We start from the raw sequence: 23,921 nt of genomic DNA on the forward strand, positions 1-23,921 counted from the left end.
CTCAAGAGGTATGCTAAAATAGTGTTCAGCTGTTGAAAACCTTTTTTTTCAGTTTTAGGACTTTGCACTTTTGAGTTTATCTAATTGGTTTTGATGTGTGGAAGAGGATGATTTGTGTTTTTAATTTAAAGTGAAACATGAACAAGGATGCATGGTCTAATTCAGTTTTCAAGTCATTTATTTAAATAAATGTTAACACTGTGTTTGCCTCATGAATACATGTTATACTCATGCATCACACCACCTGTGTAGGACCAGTAATATCTGCTCCAGGTGAAGTCATGTTAGTTTCATAATAGCACCACACTCTTTTGTAAATGAGCTTTTCCAGGAGACAGTTTACAAAAGAAACTATTGGTCTATATGACAACTTGCAAGGCGAGAGAATAGTGGTCCAATGTTGTGTGGAGGGAGTAAGGATAAGCAATAGTTCACTCAAATTGCATAATTATGTCGTTGTCTCTTACCAGTCTGTGGGTCAGTATTGGGTCAGTAATTTCATAATCCGTATTCCCTGAGGTCAAGCAGCAGGAATCATGTGGCAATGTGTAAATAATACTAGGTTAATCATTTTTGGTAAACTAAATAGAGTATGTCACTATTTATAAAACAGGGCGTTTATCCTTTGCTGTATGGGCTGCTTTAAAGAGTAGACCTACTCCTCCAGGGACCACTACACCACTGGTCACACACACACACACACACACACACTCACAGACACGCACACACACACACGCACACACACACACACACACACACACACACACACACACACACACACACACTCACACACGCACACACACTCACACACACACACTCACACACACACACTCACACACACACACACACACTCACACACACACACTCACAGACACGCACACACACACACACACACACACACACACACACACACACACACACACACACACACACACTCACACACGCACACACTCCTCTAAGCTCCGCCCCTCCCGGAGAGGAGAGAGCAGGGAGATCCGCTGGTGAATAAGTAACATGCGTTGAAAGAAACGGACACACGGACCCGTCTCACCTCCACTGGAGACCCGGACCCGTCTCACCTCCACTGGAGACCCGGACCCGTCTCACCTCCACTGGAGACCCGGACCCGTGAGCCCCGGACCCGTGAGCCCCGGACCCGTCTCACCTCCACTGGAGACCCGGACCCGTCTCACCTCCACTGGAGACCCGGACCCGTGAGCCCCGGACCCGTGAGCCCCGGACCCGTCTCACCTCCACTGGAGACCCGGACCCGTCTCACCTCCACTGGAGACCCGGACCCGTCTCACCTCCACTGGAGACCCGGACCCGTGAGCCCCGGACCCGTGAGCCCCGGACCCGTCTCACCTCCACTGGAGACCCGGACCCGTGAGCCCCGGACCCGTCTCACCTCTGCCGGGTCGCGTCACTGTGTCGTCACTGTGTCGTCACTGTGTCGGTGCTGGTCCGTGTTCGAGTCGCGTGCCGTCCAGGTAGCGTCCAGGTAGAGCTGCTGGTCCGCTATTGGCTGATCATCCAGCGGTACGCTCCTCTGCTAGTACACTTCGATGTACTTGTACTTCCATGCTCTGCTCCGCTGTACTTTCTGCTTCACTACACCTGCGAGGTAAATATGACTTTGACTACTTCTAACTTTACAAGAGAGGTTTAATAAAATACACAGAGTACTTTTGGTACTTCATTCTGGTGCTAATACATTTTGAATGCAGTACTTCTATGTGGTATTACTACTTTGACTTGAGTAAACATGTGAGTACTTCTGGAAGTCGGTAACTTTCCTGCATGTGCATATATGTCATATTTATATAATAGTTATTAAATATTCCGTAATGTTGGTTTGTCTGTATGACATATATTTTGTATATTCTTAGATCTAATTATATTGTTCACGGTTTGTTTATGAACTGATCTTATGCAGTTTGTTTCTGTAACATTTAAAACATTTTTCTTTGGATATTTTGCGTATACTTTATGTTTCCTCAGACCTCGATTTAAACATAACATTATGTTTGTTTAAAAGCTCAAGAATAAACTTTGATAATGAAGAATAAACATATAAATATCCACTGAATTAAACCAAAGCAAACCAACAATCCTAAAATATATATTTATATATATAATAATATCAACTTTGGTGTTTTAAAGTCACACAACAAGGAGGCAGCAGCTGATAAAATCACTGGTTTTATGAATGGAATCTGGTGGATTTGAAGATATCAAATAGGTGATAAATATTATAAATATAACATTCATTTAAATGGATATTGATTCATTTAGACGTCTGAAATACGTCCAGAACATCTATACTGAAGTACCACACTGACTTCTAAACTCCGCTACTGTCCCTTTAAATGCAGAAATAAATCTCAATCTGAGATTAAGACGGAAATTAAAGAAATTCCAATTCATTTGACGTCCAACATGAAAACAGAAAGGCAAAACCAAAGCAGCTGTAAAGCGTGACGTCATCTTACATATTCACATATTTATATTTGAATTCCTGTGACAATAACTTTATGACAATAACTTTATGACAATAACTCTGACAGACAGCACAAGAAAAAACGTCCAATTAATATCAAACTCTAAATCCAGCTTCCATTCCATTATTTTACACACACACACACACACACACACACACACACACACACACACACACACACACACACACACACACACACACACACACACACATGTTGTTGTTCTTCTCAGATGTTTTTTACCCGTCGTGATTTCTCAACGTCTTGATTCGCTCAAACACAGGAAGTGGTTGATGATGTCATGAAGCTTTAGTCCTAAAACCCTGAGATCTGGTCTCTGGTCTGAGATCTGGTCTGAGATCTGGTCTGAGATCTGGTCTCTGGTCTGAGATCTGGTCTGAGATCTGGTCTGAGATCTGGTCTGAGTTTAAACCAGAGTGACTCTGGCGCCTAAATGTCTGACTGTGAAGCAGGTCAGTGAACGCCCCACCGCTGTGTTGCTGTTCTGGTCGTTTCAAACCCGTCGGTTCTCCTCCGACAGGTGGCACTGCAGTGATGTCATCGCTCCTCCTCTTCCTCCTCAACCTCTTCCTCGCCCTCGGCCGGGCCTCCGCGCTGGACTTCCGTTACCACGACAACCGCGAGATCGAGCAGTACCTGGTCCAGGTCAACGACTCGAACCCCGACATCACTCACCTGTACAGCATCGGGAAGTCGGTCAGAGGTGAGGGCCGTGTGTGTGTGTGTGTGTGTGTGTGTGTGTGTGTGTGTGTGTGTGTGTGTGTGTGTGTGTCTGCCTGTGTGTGTGCATGTGTGGGCCTATGTGTGTTTGTGTGTGTGTCTGTCTGCCTGTATGTGTGTGTGTGTGTCTGTCTGTCTGCATGTGTGTGTGTGTGTGTGTGTGTGTGTGTGTGTGTGTGTGTGTGTGTGTGTGTGTGTGTGTGTGTGTGTGTGTGTTGCTGTTTGTGTGTCAATATAACGGGACTGTAGACGGAGGTTAATTTAATCTGTGGGATGTCTTAATCTGGCTAATACACACACACAGCTAATCTGTGCTAATCTCGGACACCAGCTGGCTTGTGTCCAACGTGTGTGTGTGTGTGTGTGTGTGTGTGTGTGTGTGTGTGTGTGTGTGTGTGTGTGTGTGTGTGTGTGTGTGTGTTTGTGTCAGGCTTACAATCGTTTTGTTTAAGTGGAACTTTTACACACACAAAGATTCATCTGCACATGAAATCTAATGTGTTTGTTTGTGTTTAAGAAGTGGAACACACACACACACACACTCTCTCACACACACACACACACACACAACGCGCTCGTCTTTAAGTGTGGGAGCAGAAGTTCAGACGAGTTAATGATCGCATGTCTCAGCTGAGAGGAGCTCACATGTAGAACATCAGCTCAGAGGGTTACAGTCTGACCTTTGACCTTCAGAACAGGAACAAAGGGCAGAGCAACAGAGGAGGATCCCTTGATCAGGATGGACAGAAGGACACAGAGTCCAGATAGAACCAGGACCCGTGGAAACCTGTGAGGAGAGAATGAGAAGCAGAGTTATTAATGTGCATTCATTTTGGAATGAGAAAGGAGACAGGAGACAAGGAGACAAGAGGCAGGATACAAGAGACAGGAGGCAGGGGGCAGGAGACAGGAGACAGGGAAGAGAAGACAGGAGACAGGAGACAGGAGGCAGGAGACAGGAGGAGGCAGGAGGCAGGGGACAGGAGACAGGAGACAGGAGGCAGGAGACAGGAAAGAGAAGACAGGAGACAGGAGGCAGGAGACAAGAGACAGGAGGCATGAGACAGGAGGCAGGAGACAAGAGACAAGAGACAGGAAAGAGATGACAAGAGCCAGGAGGCAGGAGACAGGAGACAAGAGACAGGAGACAGGAGACAGGAAAGAGATGGCAGGAGACAGGAGACAGGAGGCAGGAGACAGGAGACAGGAGACAGGAGACAGGAGACAGGAGACAAGATACAGGAGACAGGAGACAGGAAAGAGATGGCAGGAGGCAGGAGACAGGAGACAGGAAGCAGGAGTAAGGAGACAGGAGGCAAGAGGCAGGAGACAGGAGACAGGAGACAGGAGACAGGAGTAAGGAGGCAAGAGGCAACAGATAGGAGCCAGGAGACAGGAGGCAGGAGATAGGAGGCAGGAGACAAGAGACAAGAGACAGGAGGCAGGAGACAAGAGACAGGAGACAGGAGACAGGAGGCCGGAAAGAGATGACAGGAGACAGGAGGCAGGAGGAAGAGGAGGAGGAGGATGAGGATGAAGAGGAGTGGGAGGAGCCTGCATCTTCCTCATGTGAGCCTCTTCTGTCTCAGGTCAGCAGCTCTGGGTGTTGGCGCTCGGCTTCAGTCCTCACCGCCACACCGTCGGCATCCCCGAGTTCAAATATGTGGCTAACATGCATGGAAATGAGGTGAACACACACACACACACACACACACACACACACACACACACACACACACACACACACACACACACACACACACAGGGCCCCTCCCTGTTGACAGGAAGCAGGAGACTAAAGAGATCAACAAAAGCCTTTCAGAGTCACTCACTGTGTGTGTGTGTGTGTGTGTGTGTGTGTGTGTGTGTGTGTGTGTGTGTGTGTGTGTGTGTGCGCTGAGTCAACATTAAAGTATTAAAGTATTAGACGGCATTATGAAACAAATCTATGGATTTTTACGACATCATTGAAAAACAACGACAGCAAACAGGAAGAGAACTTTACTGACTTTTTATTCTTTATTCTGCTGCTTCTGAATCCTTAAGAAAGATTATTAAAGCTGCATTTAAGTTCATTTAAGTTAATATTATTCATAATATATATTAAATATGAAATAAGGAGCAGAGCGTATGAGGTCCATCGTGGTGCGTTCAAGCTCCCATCGTTAAAAATGAGGATTGGACTAAGTTTTTTCACGATGCGTTCAAATGTAAATCTTTAAAATGTTGTTTATTTTTGTAGAGAAACTTGAATGAATCGAGTTGTGTGAAGGAAATGATTTTCATATTTTTACATAATAAATTAACATTTCAGATGAAAACAAACGGAGACTAAGTGTTACAGTTTTAATTAAAGGAAGAAGACGAAATAAAGGAAACACCCGGTGTGGAGCATCTGGTTACCGTGGTGACTGTGTGTGAATGGAAATGTCCTTAAATAGACAAGTCACGCCTCGACACACACACACACACACACACACACACACACACACACGGTCAGCAAACAGAGTCAGCGGAGTGTGTCGGTTTCGGAGGAAACTTCCAGAAAAAGGCCTTTTCAGCAAGTCCACACACACACACACACACACACACACACACACACACACACACACACACACACACACACACACACACACACACACACACACACACACATAAGGTGTGTATAGAGCCGGCCAGCCGTTCCCAGAGAGGATCTTTGTGAGTTTTATCTCCCGGGAGGTCGACGATGACATCATCGTCATACCCGGCTGGACGATGATGTCATCGATCCAGGCCGTAAAAACATCCTCTGAGGAGCATGAACGTGCTCAGAGAACCTCAATGTACAGGATTGAGAAGTACTTTACTGAAGTACTACGATCCAGAAATACTATAAATAAAAGATTTTACTCAAGTTGCATGAAATAATACTTAAAGTGTCTAAATTAAATTCAGTGCGCACAACGACAACAATGTTACAATTAACTTTCATGAAGTGAAAACACACAAAAAAGTAGAAAGACGAGACAGAGACCTGTCAATCACCTTGTAGCCCCGCCCCTAAAGGGGGGAATTTTAGCAAACAGACGTTCATGGTCATGAGAGGATGAATCCTCCAGCATATATATAAATATATACATATATGTTACAACAGCATTTATACATTAGGGTAAACAATAGAATATAAGAAAAATTCACAATATTTACAAAAAATAGAATATAATAATGTTAAATTAACTAACAAAGCAACGATGTTATAGTCGAGTGATTGATTGGGCCAGAGGGGATTTATTAAATATATTTATTAAGTGATTTATCACAGAGGAAATGGCCCAACATCGTTTTGGACGCTCGTGGTTCCCAGAGGATGAACCCTCCTGACTTCGGCTCGGCAGCTGATTGATTACAGACACTAACAGAATAGAATAAACGAATAAACATGTTTTTCATGGTTTACACATCTGGGAGGAAACTGTGTCTTTTGGCAAAAACACAGGAAGCAAAACAAGCGACATCAGAGGAAGTGCAGAGGGTTCATCAGCCCCGATCTCCGTCTGACAGGAATGCGGTTTGATCCCAGAAGTCTGTCGAGCGCCGTCAAATAAATCAGACGTCTCTCGGCTTCAAGCCGAAGGAGCAACTTGTCGGAGCCGCCGGCGTTCCTCTCAGCTGTTATTCACATTTCTGTCTGTCACTGTAACTCCAGGAAGAACGGAAGATGGTCCAGCTTCTTAAATATGAGCAGGGTTCTTACGGTCATGTGAAAATAAAGAAGTCATAGAGTTTAAAATGGTTATTTCTAGGCCTGGAAAAGTCCTTGAAAGAAAGAAAGAAAGAAAAATCCCCAAAGTTTAGTAAAAGTCATGTAAATGTGTTATATTCATGTGTTCATGTCGTTCATTTAGTTTAAAATAATGAATATGCTTTTAAAAGAAAGACTCAAAATATAAGCAGGCATACATACAGGCATCTATATAAATGTTTATTCTTTTAATCAAACTATTGTCTCATTCATTTGAGTCATTTAAGGTTTACTGTATGCTTTGTGTTCTCATTGTTAGTTTAAATACTACATTTACTCACTTTTTACTGTTTACACCCAGATTTCACTAAATGTTTGTAGTGGACATTTGGTGAAAAGTCATTAAAATTTGGTCAAAAGTCATACAAATGTGGTCAAAAGTCATGGAAATTTGGTCAAAAGTCATGAAAATTTGGTCAAAAGTCATGAAAATTTGGTTTAAAGTCATGGAAATTTGGTCAAAAGTCATGGAAATTTGGTCAAAAGTCATGAAAATTTGGTTTAAAGTCATGGAAATTTGGTCAAAAGTCATGGAAATTTGGTCAAAAGTCATGAAAATTTGGTTTAAAGTCATGGAAATTTGGTCAAAAGTCATGGAAAAGTCATGGAATCCATTGGTCAACATGTGTATGAACCATTTTCTTTGTCATAAATGAAATGACAGAATAAAGATAAAACCCAATTAAAGTTTCCGTTGGTGACATCATCGAAGCTCCTCGTGTTGTTTTCCTTAAGAGAGGAGCATGGTGCATTGTGGGTCTGCGGAGGAGTTTCCCGTCTTTGATTAGCTGTTATCGTCTCTCGGGATGTTTTAAACCAAAGTCAGGCTCGCTGCTCGTTAGCTTACATTCGCTAACGCGCGGCGGCGTAAACAACCGGAGACGTCTGAACTTGTGATGGAGAGGAATGCGTCGACGCTTCTGAATCAATCACCGCACAAACATTTGAGGAATGATGGCTGCTTCATGTGAGGCGTCGGTGGGCGTGGCCTGCCCGCCAAACGAAAGGCATGCTGGGTAAAATCTTTGAATCGGTTTCTGACAAAAGGCATCGACCAAAAGTTTAACACACACACACACAGACACACACACACACACACACACACACACGAACGCGCACATGCATGCGTGCATCCTAGAAGGAAACCTTAAATTAAATGAAACTTTTATCCTTTTTTATTTTAAAAAGGACTGTGTGTGTGTGTGTGTGTGTGTGTGTGTGTGTGTGTGTGTGTGTGTGTGTGTGTGTGTGTGTGTGTGTGTGGGAGGAGGATTGCGATGTGACGGCTGTACGGAGAGAAAAGAGAGAGTTCAGACGAGTGTTTGGAGGAAAAACAAAACGATGGCCGGAGGCAGCGCTAGTCCTGACGCGTGTGTGTGTGTGTGTGTGTGTGTGCGTGTGTGTGTGTGTGTGTGCGTGTGTGTCAACTCCGTAGGCACACACACCTGTTCCCACCCTTCTCTCTTTCTGTCTCTGGGGCTCTCATTCATTCACAAAGTTTTTTTAATCTTTTATTCTCCTTTAAAGAAAACAGAACCTCTGACTCGTCTCTCTGGATCGCGTTTCGATTTCCTCGCTGACTCACGACATCACTTCCTCCCACACGGTTTTCCAGCAGGAGAGAACACGCTTGAGCTGAAATGTCATGTCGTGTAAAAGGACAATAAGACAATAAAAGAGGGAAACTGAGCAGCAGAGAGCAGAGGATGTTAGTTTATAGTTGTGGTTAGTTTTCATTCAAAAGCACCAGACTCAAATGAACCCAGGATTTAACCACTCAAATGATACGTTTGGTCATTTTTAACAAATATTACATTTTAAGGAAGGTATGTGTGTGTTCGCAGGTTCTTGGCCGGGTGCTGCTGCTCCAGCTGATCGACGAGCTGCTGCGTGGTTACCGCAGCAACGAAACGTGGTCGCTGCGGTTACTGAACAGCACGCGCATCCACATCATGCCCACAATGAACCCCGACGGCTACGATGCAGCGGACACCGACTGCGCGTTCAGCCAGGGAAGGTAACCACTCTTAAAGCTGCATTACCCCTCCTGACCACCAGGGGGAACTCCTCTGGTTGTATAGAAGTATATGTTAAAGCTGAATTCTCTCTCCTGACTACCAGGGGGAAACTCCTCTGGTTGTATAGAAGTATATGTTAAAGCTGCATTCTCTCTCCTGACCACCAGGGGGCGACTCCTCTGGTTGTATAGAAGTCTATGCTTCATGTGTTAAAGCTGCATTCTCTCTCCTGACCACCAGGGGGCGACTCCTCTAGTTGTATAGAAGTCTATGCTTCATGTGTTAAAGCTGCATTCTCTCTCCTGACCACCAGGGGGAGACTCCTCTGGTTGTATAGAAGTCTATATAAATGACTCTACTTCTCTTGATGTATTCCCTCAGTAAACATTGTAAACATGAGTTTATGTCTCAATCTCTAGTTTCAAGTCTTCTTCAATACAGCATGATGTTCATTTAGTAAATTATGGTCATTTAGAGTCAAACAGACCATAATGCAGGGGACGCTTTAGGGGCGGGGCTACAAGGTGATTGACAGGTCGATACCATGGAGTTGTCCGTGTTTTTTCATCTCATGAAAAGTTCGTTGTAACATTCTCGTTTCACTTCTGGTTGCACAAAAACAAGATGGCGACGGCCAAAGTGCCGAACTCGAGGCTTCGAAACAGCCGGTTGTCTGCGTCCACTTCTTATATGAAGTCTGTGCCGGTTCCAGCTGATGAAGACTTGCCAGAGCATCTTCAGCCACATGTGGAGGCAATAGATAGGCTCTGAATATTTTATTAATCCCCTTTCAAGATCCACTTACAATTGAAATGTGTGTCTCTTTAGCTGCCAAATGAGTTAAAAGTAGACGTGAGCTGAGCTGCAGAGTTTGTGAGTTCATCGCCAGCATCCCGTTTCACATTAAAGTAGTCATGTGGGGCCTTATTAATAATAAAATATGAACTACAGAGGATTTCAGGGGCTTTTTCAAGGGTTAAAACAAGCGTCTGGTTCTGGTCTGCAGGGTTAAAACATGTGTGGATGACCAAATGTCAAAACAAGACTTTAAAGACACACACACACTTTGATGTGTAGAGACTAAACTATGTGACGCCTCAACGCCCAAAACACTCTGACGAGCAGGAAACCAGATCTGTATCACACGGACAGTGAACGCACCACAAGAGTCCACTTAGAAGTGTTTTGACTTCTTCTAATGTGATGTTTATAGGAGCTCTGCGTGGTTGTATTCATCACATTGTGGGGACTTAAATCTGTTCACACACTCTCATTGCGGGGACTTAAACCTGTTCACACACTGTCATTGTGGGGACGAGAAGATGCTAAATGTTGACGGTTTGTTTTCATTCTGACTTCAGACTTCATTCAACTTTTAATCAAATTAACCCAGAGAAAGGACTGCTCTTTGTTCAGAGGTAATCCCTTCATCCCCTTAAATTTGTTTAGTCACTTACGCGTGTGTGTGTGTGTGTGTGTGTGTGTGTGTGTGTGTGTGTGTGTGTGTGTATGTGTGTGTGTGTGTGTGTGTGTGTGTGTGTGCGTGTGCATGTGTGCGTGTGTGTGTGTGTGTGTGGGCGTGTGTGTGTGTGTGTGTGTGTGTGTGTGTGCGCTTTGAAGTCACCACTTTCCAAACCATATAAGGAAACGATTCCTTGCAGCGTCTCAAAGTGGAAACAAATCAGCCGATGAGATTATTTTATCTTTCAGCTTGGACACAGAAACAAACTTTAGAACTTTATTGCAACAAATGAAAGTTTTTATTGAAAAACCAACAAGTTGTTCTCACCCCATTGGCTGGATTTGAGTTGTCTGTGTTTAAGAAAGATACGACTTTCTGATAAGAAAATAACTCATATGAAGACATGTTTGTTGTTACCCTTTACTCTGGTGGAAGTCCCAGAGTCCCACTTCTCCCCAAATAACTTCCCACAATGCTGTGAGATTTCTGCTGCTTGTCAAAAGTGTCAAAACATTTCTAGAAGCTGCAGATTTATCAGTTCTGCTGCCCACCCGCTGCCTGTTTGGCTCATTTACTGCAGTGTAGCGTTAAAGCATGTTGTAATTAGCAAGCTAGCTAACTGGCCGGCTGTCCGCTAGTTAGCTAGGTAGCCTGTCCTTCTCTAAAGTGATGGGAAGTCACAAGGAAGGACCACTAGACCCAGTGCTGCTACTGGCCACCAGCACACTGTTCGGCTCAGTGTCTGTAGCATTACAGTGGTGGAATTAGCGAGCAAGCTAACTAGCCAGCTTTCCGTTTGTTAGCTAGTTAGTTTGCTAATTCCACAAAATTGTCATGCTACACTGGTTTTAATTTTTGTGTGTGCCTATGCTGTGACGAGTGTGAATGAAGCATTACGTTGTTCGTGTTACCATAAATCTGTCTAGTTTATATGTATTGTAGCTACAGCGGTCAATGCTAACGGTAAACAAGAAAATGGCCGCTGCTCTGACCGTCCTGCTACAGCGATTCTATTTCTATGGGAAAGACATTTTAGAAGCAGGTCAGGTCATGAAAAAAGTCGCTCCTTCAAATGAAGTGAAACGGTCGCGGTGACTCTGCTGTATAAATAAAGACACGTTCACTTCCTGGAGGATCGTGGGAAACGGGAGCGCCTTGGCCGGGGGAGCCTCTGCAGCAGCAGCTGTTTCTATGGGAGGATATATATATATATATATATATATATATATATATATATATATATATATATATATATATATATATATATATATATATATATATATATACACACAGTATACAGTATACACTCTGCACTTCAACATGTACGTGTCATTACATGTAATATTAATTGCTTACAGTTGACAGAGGAACTTGTATGTCATCTCCTATTCATCTCCTTTCTTATCTATCCTCTTCCTCCCTTTTCTGTCATTCTCCTCCCTCCTTTATTATGACTTTCTCTCTATCCTTTCCCTCCCCTTTCCTCTCTCACCCCTTCCCCTTTTCCACATACTCTTTCCTTTCCTCCTCCCTCTCCTCCCCTCTCTCCTTCTCCTCGTCTCTATCCTCATCCTCCTCTCCCCTCTCTAGTCTCACCCCTCCCCTTTTTCCTCTCTTCTCAGTGAGAGTCAGATTTAGTTCGATGTCGACCACGAGATCTCAGGTGAGACCCCTGCTGACCTCTGACCTGTGTGTGTGTGTGTGTGTGTGTGTGTGTGTGTGTGTGTGTGTGTGTGTGTGTCTCAGGGCTAACGGTAACGGCGTGGACCTGAACAGGAACTTCCCCGATGCCTTCGCTGGTCTCCGGCAGCAGCAGCTTCAGGAGGAGCAGCGGGAGGCCGAGGTGGGAGATCTGAGTAAAGGATCCACCAACAAGTGGATTCATCCGCCGCTGAAAATAGTCCCAAACAAAACGCCCTATTTGCTCCTTTTTGTTTAAATATCAACTACAAAGCATCTCCGTCTTATTATTTATTCCCGAGATGTATTTTCCTCTGTATCTCTCCTCTCTTTTTTCTCCTCCTCTCTCTTATTACTCCCTCCCCTCCTCTCTCTCCCTCTCTCCTCTCCGTCTACCTGAACCGAGGTGTTCCTCAGAACCCTCTGTGATTGGCCGGTCGCTGTGTCACATGTGTTTCAGGTCCGAGCTGTGATTGGCTGGTTGAGGACCGAGAGTTTCGTTCTCTCTGCAAACATTCACGGAGGAGCGCTGGTGGCCAATTACCCGTACGACAACAGCAACGGAGGTGAACACACACACACAGAAACAGACACACACACACACACACACACACACACAGAAACAGACACACACACACACAGAAATACACACAGGAACAGACACACACACACAGAAACACGCGCACACGCACACAGAAACAGAAACAGACACACACACACGCACACACACACACAGACACACACGCACACACACAGACACACACACAGACACACACACAGACACACACACACACACACAGACACACACGCACACACACAGACACACACACAGACACACACGCACACACACAGACACACACACAGACACACACACAGACACACACACACACAGACACACACACAGACACACACACAGACACACACGCACACATACACACAGGAACACACGCACGCACACAGAAACAGACACACACGCGCACACACACGCACACACGCACAGAGAAACACACACACGCACAAACGCACACACACGCACACACGCGCACACATGCACAGAGAAACACACACACATGCACACACACAGAAACACACACAGAAGCACACAAACACACAGAAACGAACACACACACAGTTAAGTGGGATTTATTGACGTATTTTATTTTGAAAATCTCAATTAAATTCTTTATTTCAAGTTTTTATATTATTATTATTATTTATATTATATATCGTTTTTTTAGCTCAATCCGCCCTTCAGAGCCGATATGTTCTTGTTAATTCGATGTTGGAAGGATGTAATAAAAACAACAACTTGTGTTTCTCCGTGCAGGCAGCGAGCTGGTGGGCGGGGCCAGCGTCACCCCCGACAACGACGTGTTCGTCCACCTGTCCAAGGTGTACTCCCACAGCCACGCCTCCATGCAGCGCGGCGACCTGTGCAGCGACACCAGGCCGTTCCTGGACGGCGTCACCAACGGGTACCAGTGGTATCCTCTGGCAGGTCGGCTCTCGTCTATTTATAGCCTCGCGCTTCAAACTAACTTTATTTGTTCGTCCGGGACGAGACGAGGAGCTCCGGATCCTGCAGACAGAACTCCGGTTCTCCGGTTTCCTGCTGCAGGAACCCGAGCTCCGCAACCGGAGACGTCGCCGGAGGGAACTGAACGCTGCACAAAGAACATATTAATATCAATATGTATTCTGCTTTGTGTCACGTTCATACAACACTATTCATACCATGTGCTCAAATATCATATAGGGCAGTGATGGTCAACCACTGTGAGAGATCGTCAGGTGTGCCGTGAGAACATTTCCAATTTCACTTAATTGGTCCAAAAATAATGTTCCATTGTTGAGCGTCTGAGCTGCAATATAGTGGCTGGCCCAGTCATTTCCTATAGAACAGGTCTGCACCTTGTTCTGCTATTAAACAAACTAAACTAAACATATATATTGCGTGCTTTCCACAATGGGATTTGCTGCTTTAAGCTCTCACTGTTAAAGCCCAACAGTTCATGTGTTTGCAGGTCAAGACAAACAGCCAATCAACGACGTTTCTGACTTCGCATATCGAGAGGATCTGGAAATATTCTTCCATAAGCCAGAAAAACACACTGCAGTGACAAAGCCTGCAAAACAGCCGTATCAAATCTACAACCTCGTTTATAAAAGATGTGTAGAGGAAAGCAGCTCACTGCAGCCACTAATGCTGATGCAACCTGATGCTCACAGATACATTGTTTTCCACAATAAGCTATTTAGTAGTAACTCAATTTTAGTTACTTTTTGCACGGATATAACTTTATTTTCATTTTTCTAACAAAGTGATAACACATTTTTTTGGTCTGATGGATCAATCTGGTTCAATTGAAAGTGATTGCAATGTTCTTTATTCTATTATTTATAAAAGCACAGATGGAATCACTCGCACTGTGAAGTATTACTTTGTAGTACTGTGAGGTACCACGGTGTAGTACTGTGAGGTACCACGGTGTAGTACTGTGAGGTACCACGGTGTAGTACTGTGAGGTACCACGGTGTAGTACTTTGAGGTACCACGGTGTAGTACTGTGAGGTACCACGGTGTAGTACTGTGAGGTACCACGGTGTAGTACTGTGAGGTACCACGGTGTAGTACTTTGAGGTACCACGGTGTAGTACTGTGAGGTACCACGGTGTAGTACTGTGAGGTACCACGGTGTAGTACTGTGAGGTATAAGCTAAAAAAAGCTGGCAACCTAGAAGGAAACCTTAAAATAAATGTAACATTGTGTGTGTGTGTGTGTGTGTGTGTGTGTGTGTGTGTGTGTGTGTGTGTGTGTGTGTGTGTGTGTGTGTGTGTGTGTGTGTGTGTGTGTGCGCAGGTGGGATGCAGGACTATAACTATGTGTGGGCTCAGTGTTTGGAGTTGACTTTGGAACTTTCCTGCTGCAAGTTTCCTCCAGTCGAACAACTTCCTGCTATGTGGACGGAGAACAGGAAGTCTCTGCTGGCCTTCATCCAGCAGGTCCACCTGGGTCAGTACCTGTCTGTCTGTCTACCTGTCTGTCGGTCCACCTGGGTCAATACCTGTCTGTCTGTCCACCTGGGTCAGTACCTGTCTGTCGGTCCACCTGGGTCAGTACCTGTCTGTATGCTTACCTGTCTGTCTCTTCTTCTCTGCTATTAAACTCAAACTGATCCAGCATCAACTCTTAATATTACCTTGATGATCTCTGTGTGTGTTCAGGGGTCAAAGGTCGTGTGTTCGATGGCTCCGGAGTGCCGGTCCAGAACGCGGTGGTAGAGGTCAAAGGTCGCAGGAATCTGTGTCCGTTCAGAACCGACCAGCACGGAGAATATTACAGACTGCTGCTGCCTGGAAACTACAGCTTCACAGTAAACACATAATACTACTAATAATATGTACAATGATACAGCGGCCTCTAGTGGTGGAACATATGTGTGTATATATATATATATATATATATATATATATATATATATATATATATATATATATACTGTATATATTTTATCTGTTCAACCACAGTGAAAATATGTTCAAACTTTTTATTTTTTATAACACCAAAGGCCCTATTGAAGGGAAGGTAATGGAAGTCAACAGGAAGTCAGCCATTTTTAATTCAATGTTTCCATTTTTAGCCTTTCACAGTTGCTGTAATTTGACTCCTCCTCCTACAGATTTAATCAGATCAACTTCAAATTTGGTCAGTACAATCCGGAGACCTATGCGAGCAAACGTTAGCAAACGTTTGTGTTTTTGTGCAACATTGTTGCCGTGGCGCGTTGCCAAAATAGTGCCTTTTAGCCATAAAACAGGAAGTTGTTGAAACTTCAGGGTACTTTTTCCAATCTTCTCTAAATTTCGCAAACATGCCAATAAAGACACATAGCCACGCCCTCCACATTTTAGCCCCGCCCAGACAAAGCTAACTAGCTTAGCACAGTAGCAGTGACCGGTGTTCAGTATGTTACGACCTCACGTGACATTGACTTTCTCCTGATTGACAGGTGACGTACCCGGGTCACGAGGTTTTGACGGAGAGACTGAACGTGCCGCACGGTCCCGATCAATACTCCGCCATGAAACACGACTTCCTGTTGCGCCAGGTCCCCGCTACGACAGGCCACACCTGGACGGGCCACACCTCGGCTAACCTGAACTGTAACTACACTTCACACCTGGAGGCGGGCGGAGCCACCTCCAGGCCCTCGTGGACGGGGCTGAGCGTTGGGCTCGGCCTGCTGGCGGCGCTGCGGTCCCTGATCGGCTGAAGCGGCGCGACGGCGTGATGGCGTGATGGTCGTAGGTCCGAACCCTCAACATGCAAGGAAACAAACAAAGAACAAAACCTGGTGGTCCTCCAGAAGTTTCTGAAGTTTCGAGATGTTTCCTGCTCTTGTTCGTCGGTGGAGATTCCCTCATCATATTTACTTCAAGAGTAAAAACCATCATTTTAAATGCTGGCGTGTTCAGCAGCTCTCTGGGGTCGTTCATCTCTCTGCCAGGAGGACCTCGGCATATCTCGCACTCTGCTGCAGCAAACTGCTTCATATCCTGGTCAGTTATGGCCGAATGCTCGAGGAACTCTTTTCTCAAAACACCTTTTATTGCCTGTTTAACACTCACTCACTCACTCACTCACTCACTCACTCACTCACTCTTAACCCCGCTCGCGATGACACAGCTGAGTACATTGCCGACTTCCAGTTGCTACTCTGCGCTCCACAGCTCATTCACCTGCATTGTTTTGGACAGTGTGTTTGGCTAACCGCTAACCGCTAACAGGACCACCGCTACAATTACTGCTGAGTACCTCGCCGCCACTCCGCCGCATTTTGGTTTTGGCGAGATTGCACGATGTGCCTGCATACATCAACGCTTGTTTTTAAGTTTGAATTAAGTGTTTTTTTTAAGATGACTTAAAGCCCATTTGTGTCTGGGCAACAATGTTGCAGGAAAACACAAACGTTTGCTAACTTTTGTTCGCATAGGTCTCTGGATAGTACGGACCAAATTTGAAGTTAATCTGATTAAATCTGTAGCAGGAAGAGTCAAATTGAAAGCATGTGAAAGGCTGAAAATTGGCAAGTTCAAAATGGCCCTGCTGAGTTCACCTTTCTAGTAAATGGAGTAACAATTATGAAAATGTAGGAGAACTTTATATTTCCAGAGAGGAATTTGGGGGTTTTCCAATTTCCCTTTTTTTTTTTAAACCAATATGAGACGGGGAAGAACCCATAACTAAAGGATTTCAGGGAAAAGACAAAGACACTGCCACTTTCCTGCATTAGGGAGACGCATCCTCCACAGGAACAAACAGGTTTTATCTGTGAGCTCTTTGTATTTAAATGGATCAGTGGAGAAACCCGGTGCCTGAGGGGTTCAGTGTTCCCTGCTGTAATGTTCCAGCATTTGAGCTGCGCAGGTCGTGACGAGGCTCATTAAGTAAAGTAGACCTCGACCAAATCATTTTATATGTGAGGACTAGCACTTTAAAATTAGCACCTGCAGGTGTCTTTTAAGAGAGGGGAGTATTTATGAGGGCGTTGAAATGAAGCGACCCCGGTGACACCACATCAAGTGCAGGTGCATGAGTCGGTGTGCGTGAGGGCCGGGTCGCACAGCACTGTTTACTCCACAACTTCACCCCCAAATCACATTTTCTGGCATCCATTTTCTCTAAATGTTTCTTGCTTCATTGTGAAATATGACCTCGTCTCTGATGTCGATTGCAAGTAAACATCCATAAATCTGCTCGGCAGTCAGACAGAACTTGGCTGAGAATCTTCATGTTTTTTTTGTTTTCTTCAGAATCAGCAACATGTTAAGAAATATGAGCAAAAAAAACAATGTTTGAAGCCCACATTTAACTAAATGACTTCCTGTTTACCTTCCCAAAGCATTGTGGGAACTGTACCTTCCAAACTTAATTCGTTATTATCCTCCAACTAGAAAGGAGACAAAACACCATTAATATAATATATAATATACCATTAATATCAATTTCAAAGACTCTTATTTGTAGCCGAAAAGGTCTTGAACCGCTGGTTTAAATGGAAAAACCAGAACAACCTTGTTGAGTGGGAATCGAGCCGGTGACCTCCAGCTGTGAGGCGAGACGGCAGACCCCTCAGCTCCTGCAGTATCTGTACTGCATGTACTGCACAGTGTGTGTATATATATATTTGTATATGCCGTATAAATACGCAGATGTGTATCAGGTTCAGAGCAGCAAAGCAACAGGTGTGACGCCCGTTTTTTAATGGAGGTCAGTGAACTCGTCTCGCGGCCGTCTGCACATTTTCTCATTTTAATTGTTTTTGCCAAATATCTTTTTATTTTATTTTGTACTTTTGCAACATGTGATATTAAATGTGATATTACATATTACTTCCTACCTTAAACCTCTGTGCCGTGTGGAAACCTGAACCTCGTGAATGTTTTCCATGTTTTCCATGTTTCACGTTTCACGTTTTACGACTCTGTAAAACCCGCGGCCGCGGATCCGCTTACGGAATCCCAGCGGCCCTGAAGGCACCGCCGGGGAGCGGGAAAGGAAAAGTCACAATAAAAAAGCACAAACACAAACGGATATTAATGTGTGATTTGTATTGATGATCGGCTCTTAATTTAAGTCATTTTTTAATAATGTTTGGCAGTTTTGTGGGTTCAGTCTTTTTATTATTATATAATATTATATATTATTTATATTTTAATAATAAAGATAATATAATCATGTATTGATCTCCAGAGGTTGCAGTAGCAAAAGGACAGAAGCATAATAATAATAATAATATGAATGTATAAATATAGGACAGCACTGCCCCCCTGTGTTCATAATGAAGAACTGCACCTTTAAACAGCAGCAGATTCCACAACAAGTGTTTTATGGAAACATATTTCTGGATCTGTAATCATTACAGTTAATATCTCAGAATAATGAGAAACATTCATAATATTTTTACTTTGTATTTCAGTATTGAGACGTGAGTACAAAAATGTATCTCATTATTTCTAGATACGAAGAAAAAAATAGAGAATTTTTACTATTAATTTGTTCAAAGGAAAAATATTGTTTCTCATTATTTTGAAATATTAATATATTTTGAAATGCTGACTCATTAGCATCAATAGATGTCATTTATTAATATGATTTTTCATGTTCTATAAAATATATATTATTTAACTAAGTCAGATTGTTCCACAAAAGGTTCTAAAGATGGAAAATATTGCATTATTAATATCATTATATTATTATCTGCGTCACAAAGGAAAAATAATAAATACAGAACTCATATGTTCAGTTATTTCATAAAATGAGGAGTGACCTTTCGATAATACTTTCATCTATTTATTAGTATTTTTATTTATTTATGATTGGTTCTGCATAAACACACATTTTAGGAAAAGTTTTTTAACTGACAATATAAAAAAAAAATCTAATTTGGATTGAAACTAGTTTCTGATTATTTTTATAATATTTTAAATACTTGGGGCGTGAACATCATGTTGCTCATTTTAAACAAAGTAAAGAAAACGAGGTGAAATATTTATTTTCATGGTCACATGACAAAACGTTCATTCATCTTATTTTAAATTAATTATATATTTACACATATTAACATTTATATAATTTAAAGGACGAGTCAGTTCAGTTCAGTTCAGAGTCTCTTTGGCGCTGCAGGACGTCTTCATCAGGACGTCTTCATCAGGACGTCTTCATCAGGACGTCTTCATCAGGACGTCTTCATCAGGACGTCTTCATCAGGACGTCTTCATCAGGACGTCTTCATCAGGACGTCTTCATCAGGACGTCTTCATCCGGACGTCTTCATCAGGACGTCTTCATCAGGACGTCTTCATCAGGACGTCTTCATCAGGACGACGTCTTCATCAGGACGTCTTCATCCGGACGTCTTCATCAGGACGTCTTCATCAGGACGTCTTCATCAGGACGTCTTCATCCGGACGTCTTCATCAGGACGTCTTCATCAGGACGTCTTCATCAGCGCTGCGTTCGGTGTGAAACAAACGTTCACGTCTGGTTTAAAACAGCTTCAGCAGCAGCTTCGTCGCGGACAGACAGGAAGTGACCTCATCAGTCCTCCATGGACAGGAAGTGACCTCATCAGTCCTCCATGGAGGTCCAGCTCAGTCGGATCCTTCCTGGTTCTCCAGAATCGGATCTAAGGACAAAGAACAATGAGCCTCGAGTTGTGACAAAAATAAACAAGCTTATAAATATATATATATATATATATACATATATATATATATATATATATATATATATATATAGGTCAAAGGTTAATCTGTGTGTGTGTGTGTGTGTGTGTGTGTGTGTTACCTGTCAGTGTGCTGCTGATGTTGGAAGGCGACACAATCATCACGGCGCTGCCGGATGTTATCCCAGAATGCACCACTGGACCCTCGATAGACGTAGAGTTCAGCTCCTAACACACACACACACACACACACACACACACACACACACACACACACACACACACACACACACACACACACACAGCGTGTTGCAGGTACAAAAAGAAATGAATAATTTTTTTTTTTATAACTTATCTTATTTTTCTTTGTGAATATGCTTATATTTTGAAAAGCTCTGCACTTATTTTGTACCTGTGTACTGTGCAGGTATATCATGCAGCATGTTGTAACTAAATACTTCATTTAATATCAACCTTGTCGGTGAAGCCGTCTGTCATTGGCTCCTGGGTTTCCACGACAACGTGCCCCGCCCCCTCCAGGAGACTCGTGGCGTCGAGCAGGTCGTCCTGGCTCCGCCCCTCTGTCTCCACGACCAGCTGCGATTGGCCGAGAGGGTCCGAGGAGGCGGGGTCGGAGGTGACCGTCTGGATGATGACGCCGTCGGCGGAGCAGAGGCCGTCCGCCTGAGGAAGAGGAGGAAACACGCGATGAAGATGAGGAAGAGGATGAGGATGAAGATGAAGTGGACGCCACGCCGTCTCACACCGACCGACAGGCTGTGGAGGATGATGTGCTCGTGGGACGAGGGGGAGGAGCCTGTCGTCAGGGTGACCGTGCTGCTACCGGCCAGGCTGAGCGGGAGCCCCTGATTGGTGGAGAGGCTGAGCGGCAGCCCCTGATTGGACGTTGTCTGGAGGTAGTAGGTCCCCGGGGTGCCGGTGGGCTGCAGGTGGAAGGACTGCACACAAAGAGACGGATTAACACAACGTGTGTGTGTCTGTGTGTCTGTCTGTCTGTCTGTGTGTGTGTGTGTGTGTGTGTGTGTATGTGTGTCTGTCTGTGTGTGTGTGTGTATGTGTGTCTGTGTGTGTGTGTGTGCTCACAGGAAGGATCTCAAAGGTCTGCAGAGCTCCGCTGTTCAGAGTGATGGTTTCACCGTCACCGACTGCTGACGAAGAATCTGAAGCAACGAGAAATTTATATTTATATTAAATATAAATATATATAAAATATGAATAAAGTATGAATATATATAAAATATAAATATGAAAATGAATATATATTTAAAATACAAATATATATATATAAAATATAAATATATATAAAAAGTCTGCAGTGAGCATTCAGGCCCTCAGAGGCTCACCCAGGTGTGTGATCTGCAGTGGGATCTGAACGGGGATCTGCAGCGCCGCTCCGGGGGCGGGGCTACCGACGGCCACGCCGCCGTCGTCCAATCGGGTGAGTCGGATCTGGAGCGAAGAGGAGGAGGAAGAGGAGGGGCTCCCCGGACCCGACGCCGTCTGCGAAGACGCCATGAGCTCCTGGAGGCCCTTCAGGAGGACTGAGGACGCACAGGTAATTAATAATAATAATAATAATAATAATAATAATATTACATTAGACAACAAAAACAAAATTAATTTAGAAAAGTAAATAAACAACAGCACAAAAAAAATCATCAAAAGGTGAATTCTAAAAATAAAGATAAATCGTGACGTAGAACTACAAAAAACAAAAGACCATTAAAAGGGGCGTGTACCGCTGAAGGGGATCTCCTTGTGATTGGCTACTTGTCTCTTGATGCTCCACCACTTGGATCTCAGCCACTGAGGCGATCGCACGCTGCTCCACCCGCCAGCAAGCTCCTCCCACTTTATCTCATTCTCGTCTTCCACCTCCAGCTCCGATATCCTGAGAAATAAACAATAAACAATGAACAATGAACAATAAACAATGACCTGAATTCATGTGAACACACACACACACACACACACACACACACACACACACACACACACACACACACACACACACACACACAGTCTCTCTCTCACACACACACACACACACACACAGTCACACACACAGACACACACACACACACACACACACACACACACACACACACACACACACACACACACACACACACACACACCTGCGTATGAGGTTGAGGTCGTCCTCCTTCATCCACTCCGTTCCTCCGCTGTGTTTCCAGTTCAGGTAGTTCAGCCACTTGGACCGGCACTGCTTCTCTGAGCGCGTGCGGACCTGCTCGGCCACGGCGGCCCAGGACACGCCCCCCGTCACCAGGGAGCCCGGCGACGCGCCCGCCATCTCGTACACGACCTCGGAGAGACGCCGCTCCTCGTCCTCGCTCCACTTCCCTGTTGAGGACAACGACGACACGTTTATTAATATAGATATAGAATAACCATCCTTTACCTTTAGCTGGTCCTCTATAGACCTCATGTAGTCCTGGTCCTCTATAGACCTCATGTAGTCCTGGTCCTCTATAGACCTCATGTAGTCCTGGTCCTCTATAGACCTCATGTAGTCCTGGTCCTCTATAGACCTCAGTCTAGTCCTGGTCCTCTATTGACCTCATGTAGTCCTGGTCCTCTATAGACCTCATGTAGTCCTGGTCCTCTATAGACCTCATGTAGTCCTGGTCCTCTATAGACCTCATGTAGTCCTGGTCCTCTATAGACCTCAGTCTAGTCCTGGTCCTCTATAGACCTCATGTAGTCCTGGTCCTCTATAGACCTCAGTCTAGTCCTGGTCCTCTATAGACCTCATGTAGTCCTGGTCCTCTATAGACCTCATGTAGTCCTGGTCCTCTATAGACCTCATGTAGTCCTGGTCCTCTATAGACCTCATGTAGTCCTGGTCCTCTACAGACCTCATGTAGTCCTGGTCCTCTATAGACCTCATGTAGTCCTGGTCCTCTACAGACCTCATGTAGTCCTGGTCCTCTATAGACCTCATGTAGTCCTGGTCCTCTACAGACCTCATGTAGTCCTGGTCCTCTATAGACCTCATGTAGTCCTGGTCCTCTATAGACCTCATGTAGTCCTGGTCCTCTATAGACCTCATGTAGTCCTGGTCCTCTACAGACCTCATGTAGTCCTGGTCCTCTACAGACCTCATGTAGTCCTGGTCCTCTATATACCTCATGTAGTCCTGGTCCTCTATAGACCTCATGTAGTCCTGGTCCTCTATAGACCTCATGTAGTCCTGGTCCTCTATCACCTACAAGATCCTCCTCCTCACCTACAAATCCCTCAATGCCCTGGCTCCTCAGTATCTATCTAACCTCCTCCACCCTTACACACAGTCCCGGAACCTTCGATCCTCAGGCACGGGTCAGCTCTCCATCCCTCACACAAAAATGCGAACTTTTGGGGACAGAGCCTTCAGTGTGACAGCCCCCACACTTTGGAACTCTCTCCCCATAGAGCTCCGCAACACACCATCTCTGGAAACCTTCAAAAAACTCCTCAAAACT

General features: G+C 44.5%; 2 protein-coding genes across 2 annotated transcripts in view; one reads left to right on the forward strand and one right to left on the reverse strand.

The window, feature by feature from the left end:
• The first annotated feature begins 1,570 nt into the window (after positions 1-1,570).
• On the forward strand, positions 1,571-18,773 carry cpm (carboxypeptidase M). The gene is made up of 10 exons (XM_079236473.1): positions 1,571-1,624; positions 3,040-3,222; positions 4,829-4,926; positions 8,868-9,040; positions 12,250-12,346; positions 12,644-12,749; positions 13,511-13,681; positions 15,045-15,197; positions 15,410-15,558; positions 16,195-18,773. Exons 1-10 carry the CDS (start codon positions 1,582-1,584, stop codon positions 16,456-16,458), a joined length of 1,437 nt encoding a protein of 478 aa, XP_079092599.1. The 5' UTR covers positions 1,571-1,581; the 3' UTR covers positions 16,459-18,773.
• Positions 18,774-20,207: 1,434 nt separating this feature from the next.
• Positions 20,208-23,921, reverse strand: part of dmtf1 (cyclin D binding myb-like transcription factor 1) — a gene marked incomplete at its 5' end in the record, with an annotated part of 6,864 nt that continues 3,150 nt past the window's right edge. The window contains 8 exons of the mRNA XM_079236187.1: positions 20,208-20,373; positions 20,535-20,640; positions 20,887-21,096; positions 21,183-21,371; positions 21,517-21,593; positions 21,777-21,974; positions 22,173-22,324; positions 22,572-22,800. Of these exons, the coding sequence (XP_079092313.1) occupies positions 20,339-20,373; positions 20,535-20,640; positions 20,887-21,096; positions 21,183-21,371; positions 21,517-21,593; positions 21,777-21,974; positions 22,173-22,324; positions 22,572-22,800 (1,196 nt within the window). The 3' untranslated portion in view covers positions 20,208-20,338. The remainder of the gene's footprint in view (positions 20,374-20,534; positions 20,641-20,886; positions 21,097-21,182; positions 21,372-21,516; positions 21,594-21,776; positions 21,975-22,172; positions 22,325-22,571; positions 22,801-23,921) is intronic.

Source organism: Taurulus bubalis (genome assembly GCF_910589615.1).
Source record: "Taurulus bubalis genome assembly, chromosome: 20".
In the NCBI taxonomy this organism is placed as follows: Eukaryota; Metazoa; Chordata; class Actinopteri; order Perciformes; family Cottidae; genus Taurulus; species Taurulus bubalis.